General features: G+C 44.6%; 1 protein-coding gene across 1 annotated transcript in view; it reads left to right on the forward strand.

Annotated features, from left to right (window-relative positions):
- Positions 1-15,878, forward strand: part of nova2 (NOVA alternative splicing regulator 2) — a 37,486-nt gene extending 21,608 nt beyond the window's left edge. The window contains exons 3-4 of the mRNA XM_018742825.2: positions 5,920-6,086; positions 14,245-15,878. Coding sequence (XP_018598341.2) covers positions 5,920-6,086; positions 14,245-15,267 — 1,190 coding nt within the window. The 3' untranslated portion in view covers positions 15,268-15,878. The remainder of the gene's footprint in view (positions 1-5,919; positions 6,087-14,244) is intronic.
- The last annotated feature ends 251 nt before the right edge of the window (positions 15,879-16,129 follow it).

The raw sequence follows: 16,129 nt of genomic DNA on the forward strand, positions 1-16,129 counted from the left end.
ATTTTCTGTGTCTATATATACATGTACTGTTTAGGGGTAGTTGGTAGTATAGTGTTTAAGGTTACCCTTTTGCAAGATGAGGGTCCGGTTTGAATCCCTCTTCCTACTATAGTGTCCTGGATCAGGGTACTTGCCCTCAGTTGATATCACAAGGAAAAAACCCAGCTCTTTATGTTGTACAAGTCTAACACTGAAGGTCACTTGAGCAAAGCTAAATTATGGGTACACATATACTGTATGTCAGTATGTTTTTATACGTGTGTTTCTGTGTTTATGCCTGTAAAGCGTTATTCACACAGTTCACCCTGTAGACTCTGTCAACGATCCCCTGGTCAAAAATTAAACATATTCATATATAGCAGGCAGTCATTTCCTCTGGTGTTTCTCATCTCCTTACGTATGGCATGACTTTGTGGAGGTTGATTCTGATTTTTATTGTAATTTTTATGGCTGGATTCTTAAAGTACATTGAGTTCACGCAAAACTCGTTAATTAACGCTTTTATTGCTTTTCTGCCCAAACAAGCACAAAAATAGACACTGAATTATGAATAGAGTTGTCTAATTATTTCACCTTTCTGGTTATTATGAAATCTCTTCTTCAGAAAGAATTGAGCATTTGACAGTAGAGGAGAAAGCTAAGAAGGAGTCGTGGTGCACACACCATTCTAATATCCCTCTTGGCTCCACGTAACACTTGCAGTCATTGCCAGATTTTTTTTTGCAGCGCAGCACAATGTTCTGTCGTTCATTTTATGTCACTGGTTTAAATATATAAAATGTAGAAGCCCCAGTGCACCCACTGTCCTCTTTGCTCACTGTAGCATCTTTCCGTAGTGTGAAATGAGGTCCACGGTGGGTGAGGCTGGAAGTGTGAAAGGAGAATCAGAGGTACAAAGCTGAAATGGCATCTTTTCTGCTGTTTGCGCTGCAATGGCCTCGTAACCGTGGCAACGCCATTCGCAGAGGGAACGTTGGGGTTGGGGGCTGCAGAAAGGAGCTGGCTGCCCCAGCTGAGGTTGGACTGAGGTAGGGGGTGGGGCATGAGGGGAGCTGAGGAGAGATGGAGAAAGCCCAGGGCTGCTTAGAGAGTGACATCATTAAAGAGGAATTCTTTCTTTCCTTTCAGTCTTTTGTTATTTCTTAAAGTAACTTATTCTTTCTGTAGTATTGTCATCTTTAAGTGGAGGTGTCTTTACCTGCCCTCGGTGATTCTTGGCAAGCACACAGGTTCATGTCAGTTGGGTTACTTGGGCTTTAGAGTGAACACAGTGTTCATGTGCCTGTCAGAAGTTTGAGTGAACTGCACAGAACTGCACTCAGCTGCACAGAAGCCTAGAAGCAAAGCAACCCGGAAGTGTCCTACATTTCTGGAAAATGCTGCAGAAGAGCTGGGAAGACATCAGCTGATTTCCTGCCCAAGTTTGTTAACCTAATGCCTTGTGAAGAAAACAAGTTTCCAGCTGGTGTACTCAAACCTTTGACCAGTACTGTATCTTTTTCTCTAAGAGGGGGAAAAAAAACCTGACAATAACTCTGTTTCAGAAATGAACATGTCCACGTCCATGGATTCAACAGTCTGGAAAAGTAAAGCTCAATGAGTTAGTTAACGAAGAAGAAAGGATTTCACATGGAAGCTATTTCCAAGTTTCCTAGTCCCAAGATGTCCCCCCGTTCGTGATTACATAAGCACATGCAGCACACTGCCATCTCCTCCAATTCTGCCTCCTAATTTTAATGTAATAACACATTACCTCATCAACAGCTGCCCCAAAATCTCATGTTTGGGGGTTGCCTGTTTCCATGGAGAGCGTAAAGTAGTCACATGTGGTTGGGACCAACCTTCCCCCTTGTTGAGTCCTTGGTCTCCCTGCTTTTCACTCTTTTAAATCTCCAGCATTGTGTCAGCAATCTGCTTTTAAACAATAAACAGGACTCCCAGTGGGCCCATCTGTTTATAAATTGCAATCAAGGAGCTGCACTGGGTGGACTGGAAAAAAGAAGTCACAGAGGAAACGGGCAAGGCCCTTTCTTTCAGGACTGGAAGCCAGGAAACATCTGCAATCCCTTGAGTGGCCCAGCCTTGTGTTTCAGCGTGATACAGGTCACCCTCTCAATGCGATGCGTGTGCTCTGAAGTCAGAAGGAGCCCTAAATCAAAGACATAGGGATCTGCAGCTTATCTGAATTAGGTTGCAAAACAGCTCTTGGTGTGCCGGAGTGTTCAAGACCTTTGCGGTTCTGTTCCAGCTGTGCTTTCTTCCAGCCATCACCTTCGTTCTTCTAGCATGCGAAGGCATTTTATTGGCCGTGAAGAACTGTAACCTGTGATTCCACCCCACAGACAGCCAGCAGATCACTACTTTCCTGACTCTCTCAGCATGTTTGGTTGGGCTTGGAATGAAGGTACATGAGGTCAAAACCGAAGTGCGCCACTAAGTTTAACTCTGGGGCCTTTGAAGCTCTGGCGACAGAATTATAGCGCTAAACTGTAATGAGTGTAGCTGTCGTAGGGGGTCAGTCGCACAACGAAGCTTGCTTTTGCTCGGCGTTGCGTTTTGGCAGCCGCCCCACCCACGATGGGGTTCAGTAAACCTCTTGTGTAATCTTGTGTAAAAAGTCCGGCATTGCCCGGGAGGGAAAGGCTTGTTAAGTAGTTGTATCCCTGCTGATAGTCCTAGTGACTTTGCCTAGTTGAATATTTTATGCGTGTAATACTTAAACAAAGGAACCCGACCACCCTGTAAGCCTTAGTAAAGGCCTTTTTAATTCCTGCTCCGTTCAAAGGTAAGCAAATCACCAGTCTTAGGTTGTTGTTAAAGAGCTCAGTTTAATAAGCTTACTTTAAATCCCAAATATCTAATTGTCTTAGATTAAAGCTGCTTCCTATGTGGACGTTTTTTGAAACGCGACAGTCCGAGGTTTTATGCGTTGAGTGAGTTGGCTTTAAACTTTCACAATGGATGGGCAGATCAGGACACGGAAAGAGCAATTGAACTGGTGAGGATGACTGTGATCTGGTGAAGATAGTTCCCAGTGAAGCTGTGGCACCTACAGAGTCCCATAATTCCTCTGGACTTCTGTCCTACTGCACGGTTCCCACTGCCATCTGAGTGTTTGCATTCTAGTGTGTGTAGCACAAGGTGAGAGCGTTCCCACATCGCACTCGAGTATGGAATAAATGACTCACACTGTGCCCCTTTTTTATAACAGTTCTGCTGCCCTGAGCAATTATATCACTCTCAAGGGCCGTGGCAATTACAAAACTGTTTATAAAATAATTTCTTGGAATATGAATTTGAATGCAGATTGCTTGTTGGAAAGGCATATAATTTTAACTGGTTAGTTTACGCGTATTCAGCTAATAGGCTGTTTGCGCGGATGGATTGTGTACTCCCGATTCGTGCCCCAGGTTTCTAATGGGCCGGCCTTATTCATACTCTCAGCTCCACTGGCTTGCTGATGTAATATTTGAATATTTTTTTGGAGATCTAAAAAAGCCAGCGTTTTCATGTTGATGCCTTGTAGTGACAGGCACGGAGCTCTCGGTTTTCATCACAAAACATCTATCTGATGGATGTCCCGTTTGAAGTTAGTCGAGGCTCGGAAGTGCGGTCTGAAAAGAGAAAGAAAGTGGCTAATGTTTAATTCCACGCTGTGGGAATGATACCCAGAGTACCGCCAGGCTTTCTGATACAAAGGATCCCAGAGTTTAATCACTTTTCTCTGCACTCCTTCTTCTCCACGGTAAGGAAAAAGAGCATTTTCTCAAGTGAGATAGCAGTAGCAGATGCAAAAATACAGAGTGCGCAATGTGGTGTGATGCCTTGTGCTGGCTGATCCTTGCCTGGAACCCCCCGCCCCCTCACCCGGCCACCTCATAGCAAAACGCACTGGCGATCTCTGCTCTATTAATCCATACCCTGATTGGTTCCTCCCAGATTACCCCTGGGAGTCCAGCTGTCGCAGGCTTGGAAAAGCTTTTGTACGAATGAGAGGGTTGAGATTCCTCAATTTCACTGTATTAATAGCTCAGTTGGACCGTGGCGCTCGGAACCAGGCTGGGCTGTGTTGAAACAATGAGGAACGGAGGAAGCCGGAAGGCCGGCTGTGTGTTGATGATAAGGACACATTTGCATTCAGATTTCACTCTTCAGCACCTCAAACTTAGCTGGCAGCTTTCAGACCTGCCTTTTTTTGAATGTAGCCTTTATGTTTTCTTTTGTTATGTTTTTACCTTTTCTTTTTGCTTTCAACACAAGTACAGCCCTTGTCAAAGCAGAGCTGTTATGACTTCATGGAGAACATGTCAATTATTTCATCCTAAAGGTAGTAGCAATAACTCTGTAATTCTTGTTTGTTTTTGGAACAGCTTGGTGTTTACCAAAGCAATTATTCAAGTAAACTTATATAACTAGCTCTCTAAAATTTCCTGGTTAAAATACCAAAATGGAAAGTATACAGTGTTTGGTTGATGTAACTTTATCTTATTATAAACAGTGAAGTGACAATAACGATATTGTGGTTCATCCAGAAGTTTACTTGCGATGGCTGGATGGGGGGGGGTATGGGGGCCATTGAACCTATTGAACCGCTTCTTTTTGTCTGGACCCCTTAATGCTCAATGGAGGGAGGGGTGGGGGAGGAGACTTCTCAACGAACCCGAGACTCTTTCTCTGAGACTTTTCAACGAGCCCCTCTCAAAGAGCCATTTGCGCCAGGACACACAGATGCTGTACCTCATCACAAGATGGGAATTCTCAACAGATCACTTTCTCTCATTTTTGTCTTTCCCCAGAGGGCTTTAAACCCAGACAGGTTGTGCCGTTCTATGGTGTTTATTTGCGGAGGGTAACGAGATTAGCAAGATCACAGCCTGTGATTGGATGCCCTTCAGAGGCAGATTGCAGCAACGAGAAATGTTTCTGCTCAGACACACATCTTCATCATCATTACAAACACATGGCTTGTGTACATGCATTTCTGGTTGATGCCGCCAACCCTTGAACATCTGAGAAAGCACAATGCGTGCTGGAGTCCGTGAGCAATAAAACACAGTTGTTTTTTTTTTTGTTCATGTCTTGGGATGATGTTCTGATCCTGGTCAAAACGTGGAGTGTTTGTACTATCTACAGATTTCTCACCCGATGCTTCATTAAGTCAGATGTATGATTTGTAAGGGGATATGGGTGGGATAGTGGTTAGAGCTGTCATCATGCAATCAGACAACCCGGGTTTGAATTCCACCTCCTGCTGTAGTCCCCTTGAGCAAGACACTTACTCTGAATTGCTTCACTAATTGCTTCAGTAAGAATCACCCTGTGTGCGGTGCATGGTAAATAAGTGTAAGCACCATAGTGTACAAAACTCACAATGTAAGTTGCTTCGGTGAAAGGCATCAGCTAAACGAGTAAGTAATGTTATATATCTCAGTGATGTCAGATCTTGGCCTGGGCCTGCTGAAGAAGTAGTTGGGATCACTAGCTTTGGTTTTTGAGATCAGGGTTTGATTCTTGTCATGGACTCTCCCCAGTGGAGAAGCTACATTGGTGTGAAAAGTGTGAATCAAACCCATGCTGGGCAACTCTGCAGGTGTGTTTTGAAGTCCAGTTGCAGTTCGGCAGCGTGCACCCTTTGACATGGCAGTCTCTGGTAATCTGATGTGAAGTTTGCTGTGGAGATGTGTGCTGCCTCGGCGCAACAGGGGGCAGTACAGCCCTCCAAGAAGTTAAGGTACAGTTGAACATGTAGTTAGGATTGGTGTGGGAAATGGGGTTCAGTTCCCAAAGGAGTGTCAACAGTATTTATATCTATATGTTGACTTGAAATGATATGCAGCAAATGATAGATAGTATGTTGGTTATGATGTCATCTTAGAGTATTATTAATGTTAACATTCCGCATCCATTCTCTCGTCACAGGAACGACAGAGCGGGTGTGTCTCATTCAAGGAACGGTGGAGGCGCTCAATGGAGTCCACAACTTCATTGCCGAGAAAGTGCGTGAGATGCCCCAGAGTGCCCAGAAAACGGAGCCGGTCAGCATACTGCAACCACAAACCACGGTCAACCCTGATCGCGTCAAACAGGTGAGTCTGACTGCACATGTCCTCCCCAGACACGTGAAACTCCCCTATTTTCCTGTGGCCAAGTAAGCCTGTGAAACAAAGTAGGACCCAATTAAGTCTTGTATGAAGTTCAGTCCACCTGCAGAGCAAAATGGGGGTTCATGAAAATATGATTTAGCTTGCCTTAAGCTCTTGTGTGCCCTGTGCACACTCATAATTTATCGATCCAAACTGATTTTTTTTGTCGCGGAGAAGAATCCTCTCTTACTGACTTCAGATACAGTCCAACATAATGCTTTAATTTGAGAAGGGACAAGTAGATTTACTGGCTTTAGAGAATTTTTTTTTTTGTTCTTTTCATAAGGCTCTCAGTGAGTGCTATGTGTGATAGACTTACGGCAGCAAAGCTATAAAGATTCTTTGAAGAATTTTGGATGAGTATAAGCCTGGACCTGAAGCTGTAATTTAAACCATTTGGTTGCAGGCAAAAGGAATCTTTTTTTGAGAAAGTCCTTAACCAGCATATGTGCCATTAGACGTGGGTCACTACACCCTCCATGTCATCAGTTATCTCTCCTTCAAGCTCCTGGTGTGGAATTGTAGTGTCAGAATTAATGGAGCACCGGTGTTTTGTATCCTTACCACTGGGACTAATGTGCTTATGTTTACGCAAGATTTGTAAAATTTGTACTTAAAATCAAAACTGCTGCTCTTTAAGACACCAGTGAAGATCTGAATTAAAGTACATGAATTTTTAATAATACAGAATATTCATTGAAATAAAGTGTATGCTTTTGAAAAAGTAACCTAACCAATAAATCTTCTGTTTTACCTAGAAACGGTTATAAAGGGTAAATTGTTAATGATCACAATTTATATGATGTGCATTTTCCTTGCAGTATTAAAAGTAAAGCTTGTATATGTGGAGTTATTTACCACCAACTGCAGCAAATCTATTTCGTTGGGGAAATTCACTATATACCATGTATGACTTTAGTGGTATTAGTCCTCTCCCTTTCAGTACAGCTCGATTAGACCATTAATTGATTCCACTTCAATCTCTTTAAGTGATTATCACTGCTGGTGAGTTCATGACTACATTCCATTGATCGGTCAGGCCCGCGTCGTTCCATCTGCAGCACTGAGTACCCACACAATTTAATTATTCATTTAATTAAATTACCTGAAAAAACAGATATTCACTATACCTTTGTAAAAGTTCTTTGCGGAGCTTTTGACTTTTGAGTTTAGAGGGCAGTTTTCACTTCCTGGAGAGTACCAAGTGTGCTGTAATGACTCCTGCTTTGTCAAAATTATAATTATTAATGCTTATAACTGGACCTGAAAAACATATTTTACAATAGCCTAACATTTATTTAGCAGACACTTTTCTCCAAAGCAACTTCCAATGAACTCTATGTAGTGTTATGAGCCCACACACCTTATTCACCGTGGTGACTTACACTGCTAGATACACTACTTACAATGGGTCACTCATCCATACATCAGTGGAACACGCTCACTCTGTCACTCACACACTATGGGGGAACCTGAACAGCATGTCTTTGGACTGTGGGAGGAAACCGGAGCACCCAGAGGAAACCCACACAGACACAGGGAGAACATGCAAACTCCACAGAGACTGAGTGGGGATCAAACCCACGTCCTCTCGCACCACCCAGGCGCTGTGAGACAGCAGCGCTACTCACTGTGACACCACACCACTGAAGTTGCTTGATTCGATTTGTTCCACTGGCTTTTAAATATTTGTCTTTAAAAAGCCAGAGAAACCTTTACTGAAAATAGGAAATGAAATAGATATGGTTATTGTAAAACTACTTTGAAAAGTAGAACTAACGCATCTAAAATTGGATTTAGCGCTAGGTAGCCGTATTAGCAGTATCGGCGAATCGTGCATAATTAGTTATCTGCTTTAGATTAGCTCGTGCTGCCATTATTAGGAAATGAAGCTATTTTTAGTTAGTGGCCATCCAAGCCTCGTGAACAGCGGGAGCTTGAGAGAACCAGGGTCACGGAAAGCTGCAGCCCGTCGTTCACACCCCACCGTTGTTGATGGACTCTAACATCATGACGCGAAGAAGACGCATGAGCGACTGGTGCCAGCCAGGAAGTTCGGCTCGTCTCGGCGGCCACTGCTTGTGGATGTTTGGCTTTCAAAGCCCACCCCGCAGTAGCTTCCTCCTGCAGGATTCCATTTCCTCGGGCCTTCCCCCTGCACGCAGCACCTGTTTCCCGCATCCTGTTTTTCCTAGCACCTCAGGAAGACGTGTAGGTTTGCTTTATATCAAGATATGTGTACAAGGGCAGAAGAAAAGTGTTTTGTTTTTGCCGTTTCCTTCAAAATTTTTATCGCTTTGATTCTGTTTGAACCATTGAATACGGACTTGTTAAAAAGTGAAGTTAATCTTTTGTTGATTGTCTTGCTTTAGATCAATCTGTTGCTTACAACCTCTAAGCAGAGCAACATATCGGTGCAGGCTACGAATCCGAATGTTGCGACAGTTGCCGTTTGAATCCGAAACTCTTGCGGAGTTAACCGTCATTTTGCCGTTTTACATTTGTTAAATGAATAAACACACAGAACAGGCCGCAAGCGCAGAATGCGTCCCGCTGCACTTGAAGAAGTCAGCGATGGAGTTTTGGTAATTATCCGTGGCAGAAGAGTGTACGAGGTTTATAACCTCACATAAACTCTTTCTTTGCTCCCCGGCACAAACCTCGGTGGATGTTTAATTCCAGGGTTATGAATTGAGACTCCAGGATCAAACATTGTTTTAGTCCTGGGCCAAGTGTTTAATGTATTTCTGAGTGTGCACGTTTTCAAGTCACTTAAATTTGAAAATTCGAAAGATAACATGTTTTGCCAAGCATCTGCATAGGTCCACATTTGCCGTGCACCCACTGTATATATTAATGCTGTAGTGGTAAGCATGATTAAAAAATATCTCTTCCTTCTGCAAAGCCATCATACTTCTGCTATTCAATCAACTTGGAACCTGAATCTATTAAAAGTTCTCTTTGAACCCGCATGGAACGGGGACTTATCTATAATGCCAGGCTGAGCGATAGAGCCCAATCCATCAGGGAAATTGCTGAAATGTCCAAATTATAAAAAACCAAGCACTGCCATTAGCATCTCCTGTTCAGCCCTGGCCACCCCTCCTCCCTCCCCACCTCCGCTCTTCTGTCCCCATGCCATCCCACTCCATCTCTGTTTCACAAGGACTAATGGCTGGGTGAAATATTTTATGCCTTCTATAACCTTTGGATCCATCTGAAGAGGTCATTTTCCTTGCCAAGTATTGATCGAAACTGAAGAAATCTAGGCAAAAGCCTCAGACAATATTTACTGTCTGACAAGAATGTGTGTCCCTTTGTGTTGGTTTAAAACTCTTATTGGAAAAGAAGGAATGCGTGAGTCTGTGTGTATGTGTGGAACAGATGTTCTGCGCGTGTTTCCTGTTGCATGACGTATTATAACTAAAAGCAACTTTCATCCCCACATTAACTTTCTCCTTTTTGTCTGAGTGATTAGTTTATCTGAGTTCATGCCATTTTAAAGCTAGACTTAAAACTACCTAAAAAACACTTAAATAAAATTTCTCATCTTTACACTCTATAAAAATGGAAAAAATAGAATTCTGCTTAATATTAAAAACTAAATATACTGATGTACTGGGAGTCAGATGTATAGTGCGAAAAGCCACGTGTATCAGAGCAGCTGCTGTGTCCTTTCGGTTGTTGGCACAACTTGGATATATACTTGATGCTGGCCATCGGCTCTTTGAAATGGCTGAAATATCCAGTTGTGGAATATGGCTTTGTCCCCGTGTATCTATACTGTAAAGGTCGTGTCCTGTTGTTGTCACTGCACCTCACTGTCATCATCCTTAAAGATCAAGTGAACCGGTGGAGCTTGAAATTTATGTCAACTTAGATGTGTCACTTCTCACATCACAACATGAAACGCTCTGTTCGTCTCTGCTGTTCTTATTAAGTGTACCAAATATATTTGGTCTGCATTTCAGAGCCGTCAGCATTATTTGTGTATCCATCAAAGTCATTGTAAAGGTTATATTTTAGTGGGAAAATATCCATCCATCCATCCATCCATCATCAACAACCACTTGTCCCAACGAGCCGGAGCCTAACCCGGCAACATAAGGTGCAAGGCTGAAGGGGGAGGGGACACACCCAGGACGGGACGCCAGTCCATCACAAGACACCCCAAGCAGGGCTCAAACCCTAGACCCACCACGCCAAACAGCAGGCACCGGCTGAACCACCACGCCACGACACACCCCTGGGAAAATATTATTAGTATTGTTAGTAGTATTATTATTATTACTGTTCTACACCTACCAGTAGATAATGCAAGGTATGTTTTTAGCATTACCCTTATTATACCACTGCTTTGAGTAAGTATATTATTAACATGTATGTGATATTATCAGAACAGGTAGAACCTGCAGAAACCTTTATTTACTCTATTTTTGTGAGACCATTCCACAGATTTTGGTTTTTCTACTACTAGTTTATCTCCATTATTTGAAGTGTTTTTGGCATTTTTTCACAGTTCTCACTTCAGTTCATGGTGGCCCCCCCGGTCCCAGCCATGGCCCTCCCGTTAACATCACTCATTTCATGTCCTCACCTCTTCGCCCTGTGAGTCAGATAGAAGGGAGTGGGCGCCAGTTGGAGGAGAGCAACATCGCTCCCTGCTGGCAGTTAGCACCTCCCTCCTGCAGGGGAACAAAAGCAGTTATGTTCCTTTACTGCGGGAGACCTGGGCACGGTAAGACTGAGCAGCTCAGATTGTGCTGCTCAAACTCAGGTCTGGGAATTTAGCCTTTTGTGCCAACTCAAAGGTAACTGTACAGGTTCGTACAGATGGTCGTGTGTCTCGTGAAACTGTGACCGAAAAAACACCCGATAGAAAGGAAGCTGTAGTCCTCCAGCCATGACGTCTCAGCGTGTCTCAGAGAAATTACACGTGCAGCGCTTTGACAGTGCTCAATATGGATAATGTGTGCGAATGTGCTAAATTATTCATGTGACTTGTCCCTTGTGACTTTGTCTTTAAAGTGCCGTTTTCCAGTTGAAGTAACAATTTGGAAGCAAAGATGAGGCTGTTCTGCAAGTCATGTAATCAGAGGGTTAAACTTGAGTTTCTCACCTCAAAACTGGATGTCCATTTTGAGCTGGTCAGTAGTACGTGTAGATCTGGAAATTGGCGAGAAGGCGGTTTGTCATCACAGTCATGACTTCCTGTCAAATGGACACGCAGACGGGGTTCCGAATGATGTTTTTTTTTTTTTTTTTGCCATGGCTTCATGGGGCATTGCAGGAGATGATGCCACAGGATGGTGTAGTTGACTCTCCCTTGTGGGGGGCACATGCTTAGGCAAATACAGACACTGAGAGAAGAAACAGTTGCACAAATAATTTGTTGACTGAAGCAGAAATAAAGAATTCAAGCTTCAAGAATAGAATAAAAACCTTTCATCAGTAATTGTAGGTATTGCATTAAGAAAAACAGGTGAAAACACAGTGTTGATGCAAAAGCTTTGGATGTCAGGCACTACAAGTTTTCATTTTATTTTCCTCCATAAATAGCATGCTCTGTGGTGAAAGGTGTCTGGACCCCTCTCCTTTCCCAGCTCTCCCCAGCCCCTCAAGGACTACCCGTCTCAGATGACTGATGACACAGCAGCCTTTTTCTACATTTTTTTTTTTTTTTTTCTTTTTGGTGTGGGCGTGGGGGTTCAGCTCAGATGCATTCAGCAGAATTACTCTGCGTATCTGTCGATGCAGCTCTGTTCTCCGCTGCCAGGGAGCTTACATTTAATCAGCGCTCTTTCAGTCACCGCCGCCAAATGTCCTCCCTCTCCACAAAAACGTCAGCTATAACTCACAGGGATGAGAAAGACTATTCTAGATTAAAGTGGGTGCCCATGTCACAGGAAGCCTGACTGCAACAAAACAGCAAGAACTTTGCAGATGAGTTCAACGCAAGACAACAGAAAACCACGCGCTGAAACGGGGATTACCGGGGTATTTTTAAAGCTGTCCGTCGACATTGTAACGGCCTCACTGTTGATAATTTATATGCTCACAAGACACGGAGAAAATATGTGTATATTTTCATGTATCTGTGGGGGAACACACAATATACACAATATAGGAGCCCGGGTACATATATGTGTGTGGGTATGGAAATTTGTTCAGGTGCCATTAGTGGATGTTTGAATCTAAGCCCATTTGCGGAGTCCATCAAGTTATTTCCTGTGCACTTGAGGAGTATCGTAATTAAGTATATTGTTTCTGTGATAAATCTGTAATATGTTTTTATGGCTACATATCAAAAGCCACTTGTGTTGTCTTTATAGAGCTAGTAAATTCATGAACTATAAGACTGAGGTTCAATAGGATGTGAGGCTGAGGGTCACCTGCCACTCACCCACTACTTCAGCTCATTCCTTTGTGTCTGTACTCAGTGAATGGTTCCCTTTGCTCCCCGATAGTCTGTAAACAACAGGAATACAACAATAAAATGTACAGAAAGTAAAAGAATGGTACAGCAAGGGCAAATATCCCGGCTGAAGAAAATTCCAGTGGAACGCAATATCTATGAACTCTGTTAATCCCATTTCCAGTTATTTTTATTTTTGCTTTTATTGTGCGTGCGCCTTCATCAGTGGCCCTCCCCCTCTTTCCGCCACCACGACACTTAGCTTTGACACTGGTTAAGAGGGATTTAGTATGTGTGTGTGGGTGTGTGTATTGGGGGCGAGGCTTAGAGGTTGCGTTGCGTATTTGTATGTACAGGGTGGGGGTTGCTATGCATTGCTCCAACTCTCTTTCAATCCCTCTTGAAAGCTGGAGCTCGGTTTCCATGGTAACACTGACCCCTGGGAGATGATGCTTTTTTAGGAGGAGCCTCTTTCTACCCTGTGATTCACAGTTTTGATTTGAAGCAGTAAACAATCTTCCTTTCCAGTCTCTTTTTCCCCTTTTCCTTCTCTGTAAGGACTTTTGAAATACACCTGGTCCGTGAGATTGGATTTGTTCTCTCCCTTCTGTCTCTCTCTCTCTCCTGTCGAAACCCAAAAGATTTATTTTTATTCTTTAAATGGCAGGCATTTTTTTTTCTGAGGTGAGTGCTTTTACCAGAGGTCACATCTAGGTGGAAGCATTTACTAGACAGAGCTAAGACAGTTACAGTCATTCTCGTATTCAAGGGACAAACCAGTTGTTACGAGGCGGCACAGCTCCACAAGTTATTACACGGAAATGCAGCTGCAGCCCAGCAGTTCATTCATAGCACCGGATCTTTCAGTAGCTCTGAGTGTGTCCCACTGCACTCTGTCTATATTTAGACAGCGTAACGTTAGAGCCATCACCTTCTGCTTGAAGGACCAGGATCCAATCCCTGCTCCTGCTGTAGTACCCTTGAGCAATGTATTTATCCTAAATTACCTAATTGTGTGAATGGCTTAGTATGCAAGTAGCTTGTTATGCGAAAGTTTATTTATTTAGCCGACGCTTTTCTCCAAAGTGACTTCCAATGAACTCTATGTAGTGTTATCAGCAACACACCGTGGTGACTTACACTGCTAGATACATTACTTACAATGGGTCACTCATCCATACATCAGTGGAACAAACTCTCTCTGTCACTCACACACTATGGGGGACCTGAACAGCATGTCTTTGGACTGGGGGAGGAAACATGTAGACTCCACACAGACTGAGCAGGGATCGAACTCACGTCCTCTCACGCTACCCAGAGAAACTACTCGCTGTGCCAGCATGCTGCCCGTGAACCTGTCATTGTAAGCATTAGCTAAATGTAAAAATACTAATTAGGAAGTCACAGGCCTGTGATTTGTTGCAGTAGCCAATAAAATGACAATGGTGAGAGATCAAAGGTGATATATACGCACACACACACACACACACATATATAGATATACACACCATATATGCGTGTATAGTTTTATTTACATGTATATGTAAATAATATATAATATATATGAACTGTTGTCATATTACTCTTTTATTCTTTTTTGGGAAAGCAGCCCCTTTGTCTACCTCTGTCGACATGGATGATATTCCTATAGTGACAACTCCTGTTCCCTCTGTGTCTCCGCTCCAGGCCAAGCTGATAGTGCCCAACAGCACGGCAGGGCTCATCATTGGAAAAGGAGGGGCTACGGTGAAAGCTGTCATGGAGCAGTCGGGCGCGTGGGTCCAGCTCTCGCAGAAGCCAGAGGGCATCAACCTGCAAGAGCGTGTGGTGACTATCAGCGGGGAGCCCGAGCAGAACCGCAAGGCGGTGGAAATCATTGTGCAAAAAATCCAGGAGGACCCCCAGAGCAGTAGTTGCCTCAACATCAGCTATTCCAACGTGTCTGGCCCAGTCGCCAACTCCAATCCCACCGGTTCGCCGTACGCCAATTCAACCGAGGTGATGCCGGCAGCGGCCGCGGCTGCAGCCGCCACTGCCTCCAGCCTTCTGGGGCAGGCAGGTCTGGCGGGTGTGGGCGCTTTCCCTGCCACCATGTCCAGCTTCTCAGGTAATGACCTCCTGGCCATTACGTCTGCCCTCAACACACTAGCCAGTTATGGATATAACACCAACTCCTTGGGGCTGGGGCTCAACCCGGCTGCTGCCTCCGGGGTACTGGCAGCCGTGGCTGCTAGCGCTAACCCCGCTGCCGCAGCCGCAGCCAACCTTCTAGCCTCGTATGCCAGCGATGCCTCTACTAGTGCTGGCCATCCTGCCACAACACTGGGTGGCTTCACCCTGGGCTCCTTAGCAGCTGCTACTGGGGCCACCAACGGCTATCTGAGTGCCGCCTCACCGCTTGTGGCCAGCTCCCTCCTGGCTACCGAGAAGCTGGCTGAAGGAGCAAAGGACGTCGTGGAAATCGCCGTTCCGGAGAATCTGGTGGGCGCCATCCTGGGGAAGGGTGGGAAGACGCTTGTGGAGTACCAGGAACTAACCGGAGCCCGCATCCAGATCTCCAAAAAGGGCGAGTTTATCCCAGGCACCCGGAACCGTAAAGTCACCATCACTGGCTCACCGGCAGCCACGCAGGCAGCCCAGTATCTCATCAGCCAGAGGATCACGTATGAGCAGGGCGTGCGCGCCACCAACCCGCAGAAAGTGGGCTAAAATGGAGGAAACCGAAGCAGGTGGGGGCAGGGTGGGGGTACCGAAAGAGAAAGGAATCCAAGAAAGCAAAAAGGAACCAAACATTTGCTCGTGTTTCAGTATTTAAACAAAGGATAAGGAAAAACAAACCTACCTGGAAGAAGGAGACAACTCTCATACCGAAACCAAGAAAAAATGTGTAAAATGTAAATATGATTTTATTACTCAAGTCGTGATCTTTCGGGATTTTTATTGTTTTTTTCCTTCCTTTCCTTTTTTGTTCGCTGGATGGTGGGAAAAAAATCAACATTCTGCCACGCTGCAGTTCCCAGGGTGGGGCGTGTTAACCCTGGGATTACCCCCCACTCCCCCTACCCAATACACATACAGACACAAACACACGCGCACACACACACACACACACACATACACACACACACACACATATATATACATACACCATTCCTTTGTAGCTCACAGTTTTTTTGTTCCACCTCTGCCTTCGGTCTCAATTCTCCCCTCCTCTGCCCAATTCCCTTTGTGGGTCTGCTGAGGCTGCAAACAAGCGCTTGGTTTGAGATCTAAGGGAGAATCCCCTTGTCAGTGCCCCCCCCCCCCACGCCCCACCCTCCCACCCGTCCTCTGCCTGTGACGAGGGAGGTGAGATGCAACAATGCCAAAGGCTTCAGCCAATGGCTACCATTCAAATTGCTATTTGTAACTTTTGCAGGACTCTGATTTTACCAGGCACCTCTAATGCTTACCGTTGGCACGAGAATGGGGTTGACCAGTGGACAAGTGGAGTGCACACAGTGTACCTGGTGGACTCAGAATCCTGACCTAGTGGTAGAGCACATAGAATTTGTGGCATTTTCTCTACAGG

The sequence above is a fragment of the Scleropages formosus genome, chromosome 10, assembly GCF_900964775.1.
Source record: "Scleropages formosus chromosome 10, fSclFor1.1, whole genome shotgun sequence".
NCBI lineage: Eukaryota > Metazoa > Chordata > Actinopteri > Osteoglossiformes > Osteoglossidae > Scleropages > Scleropages formosus.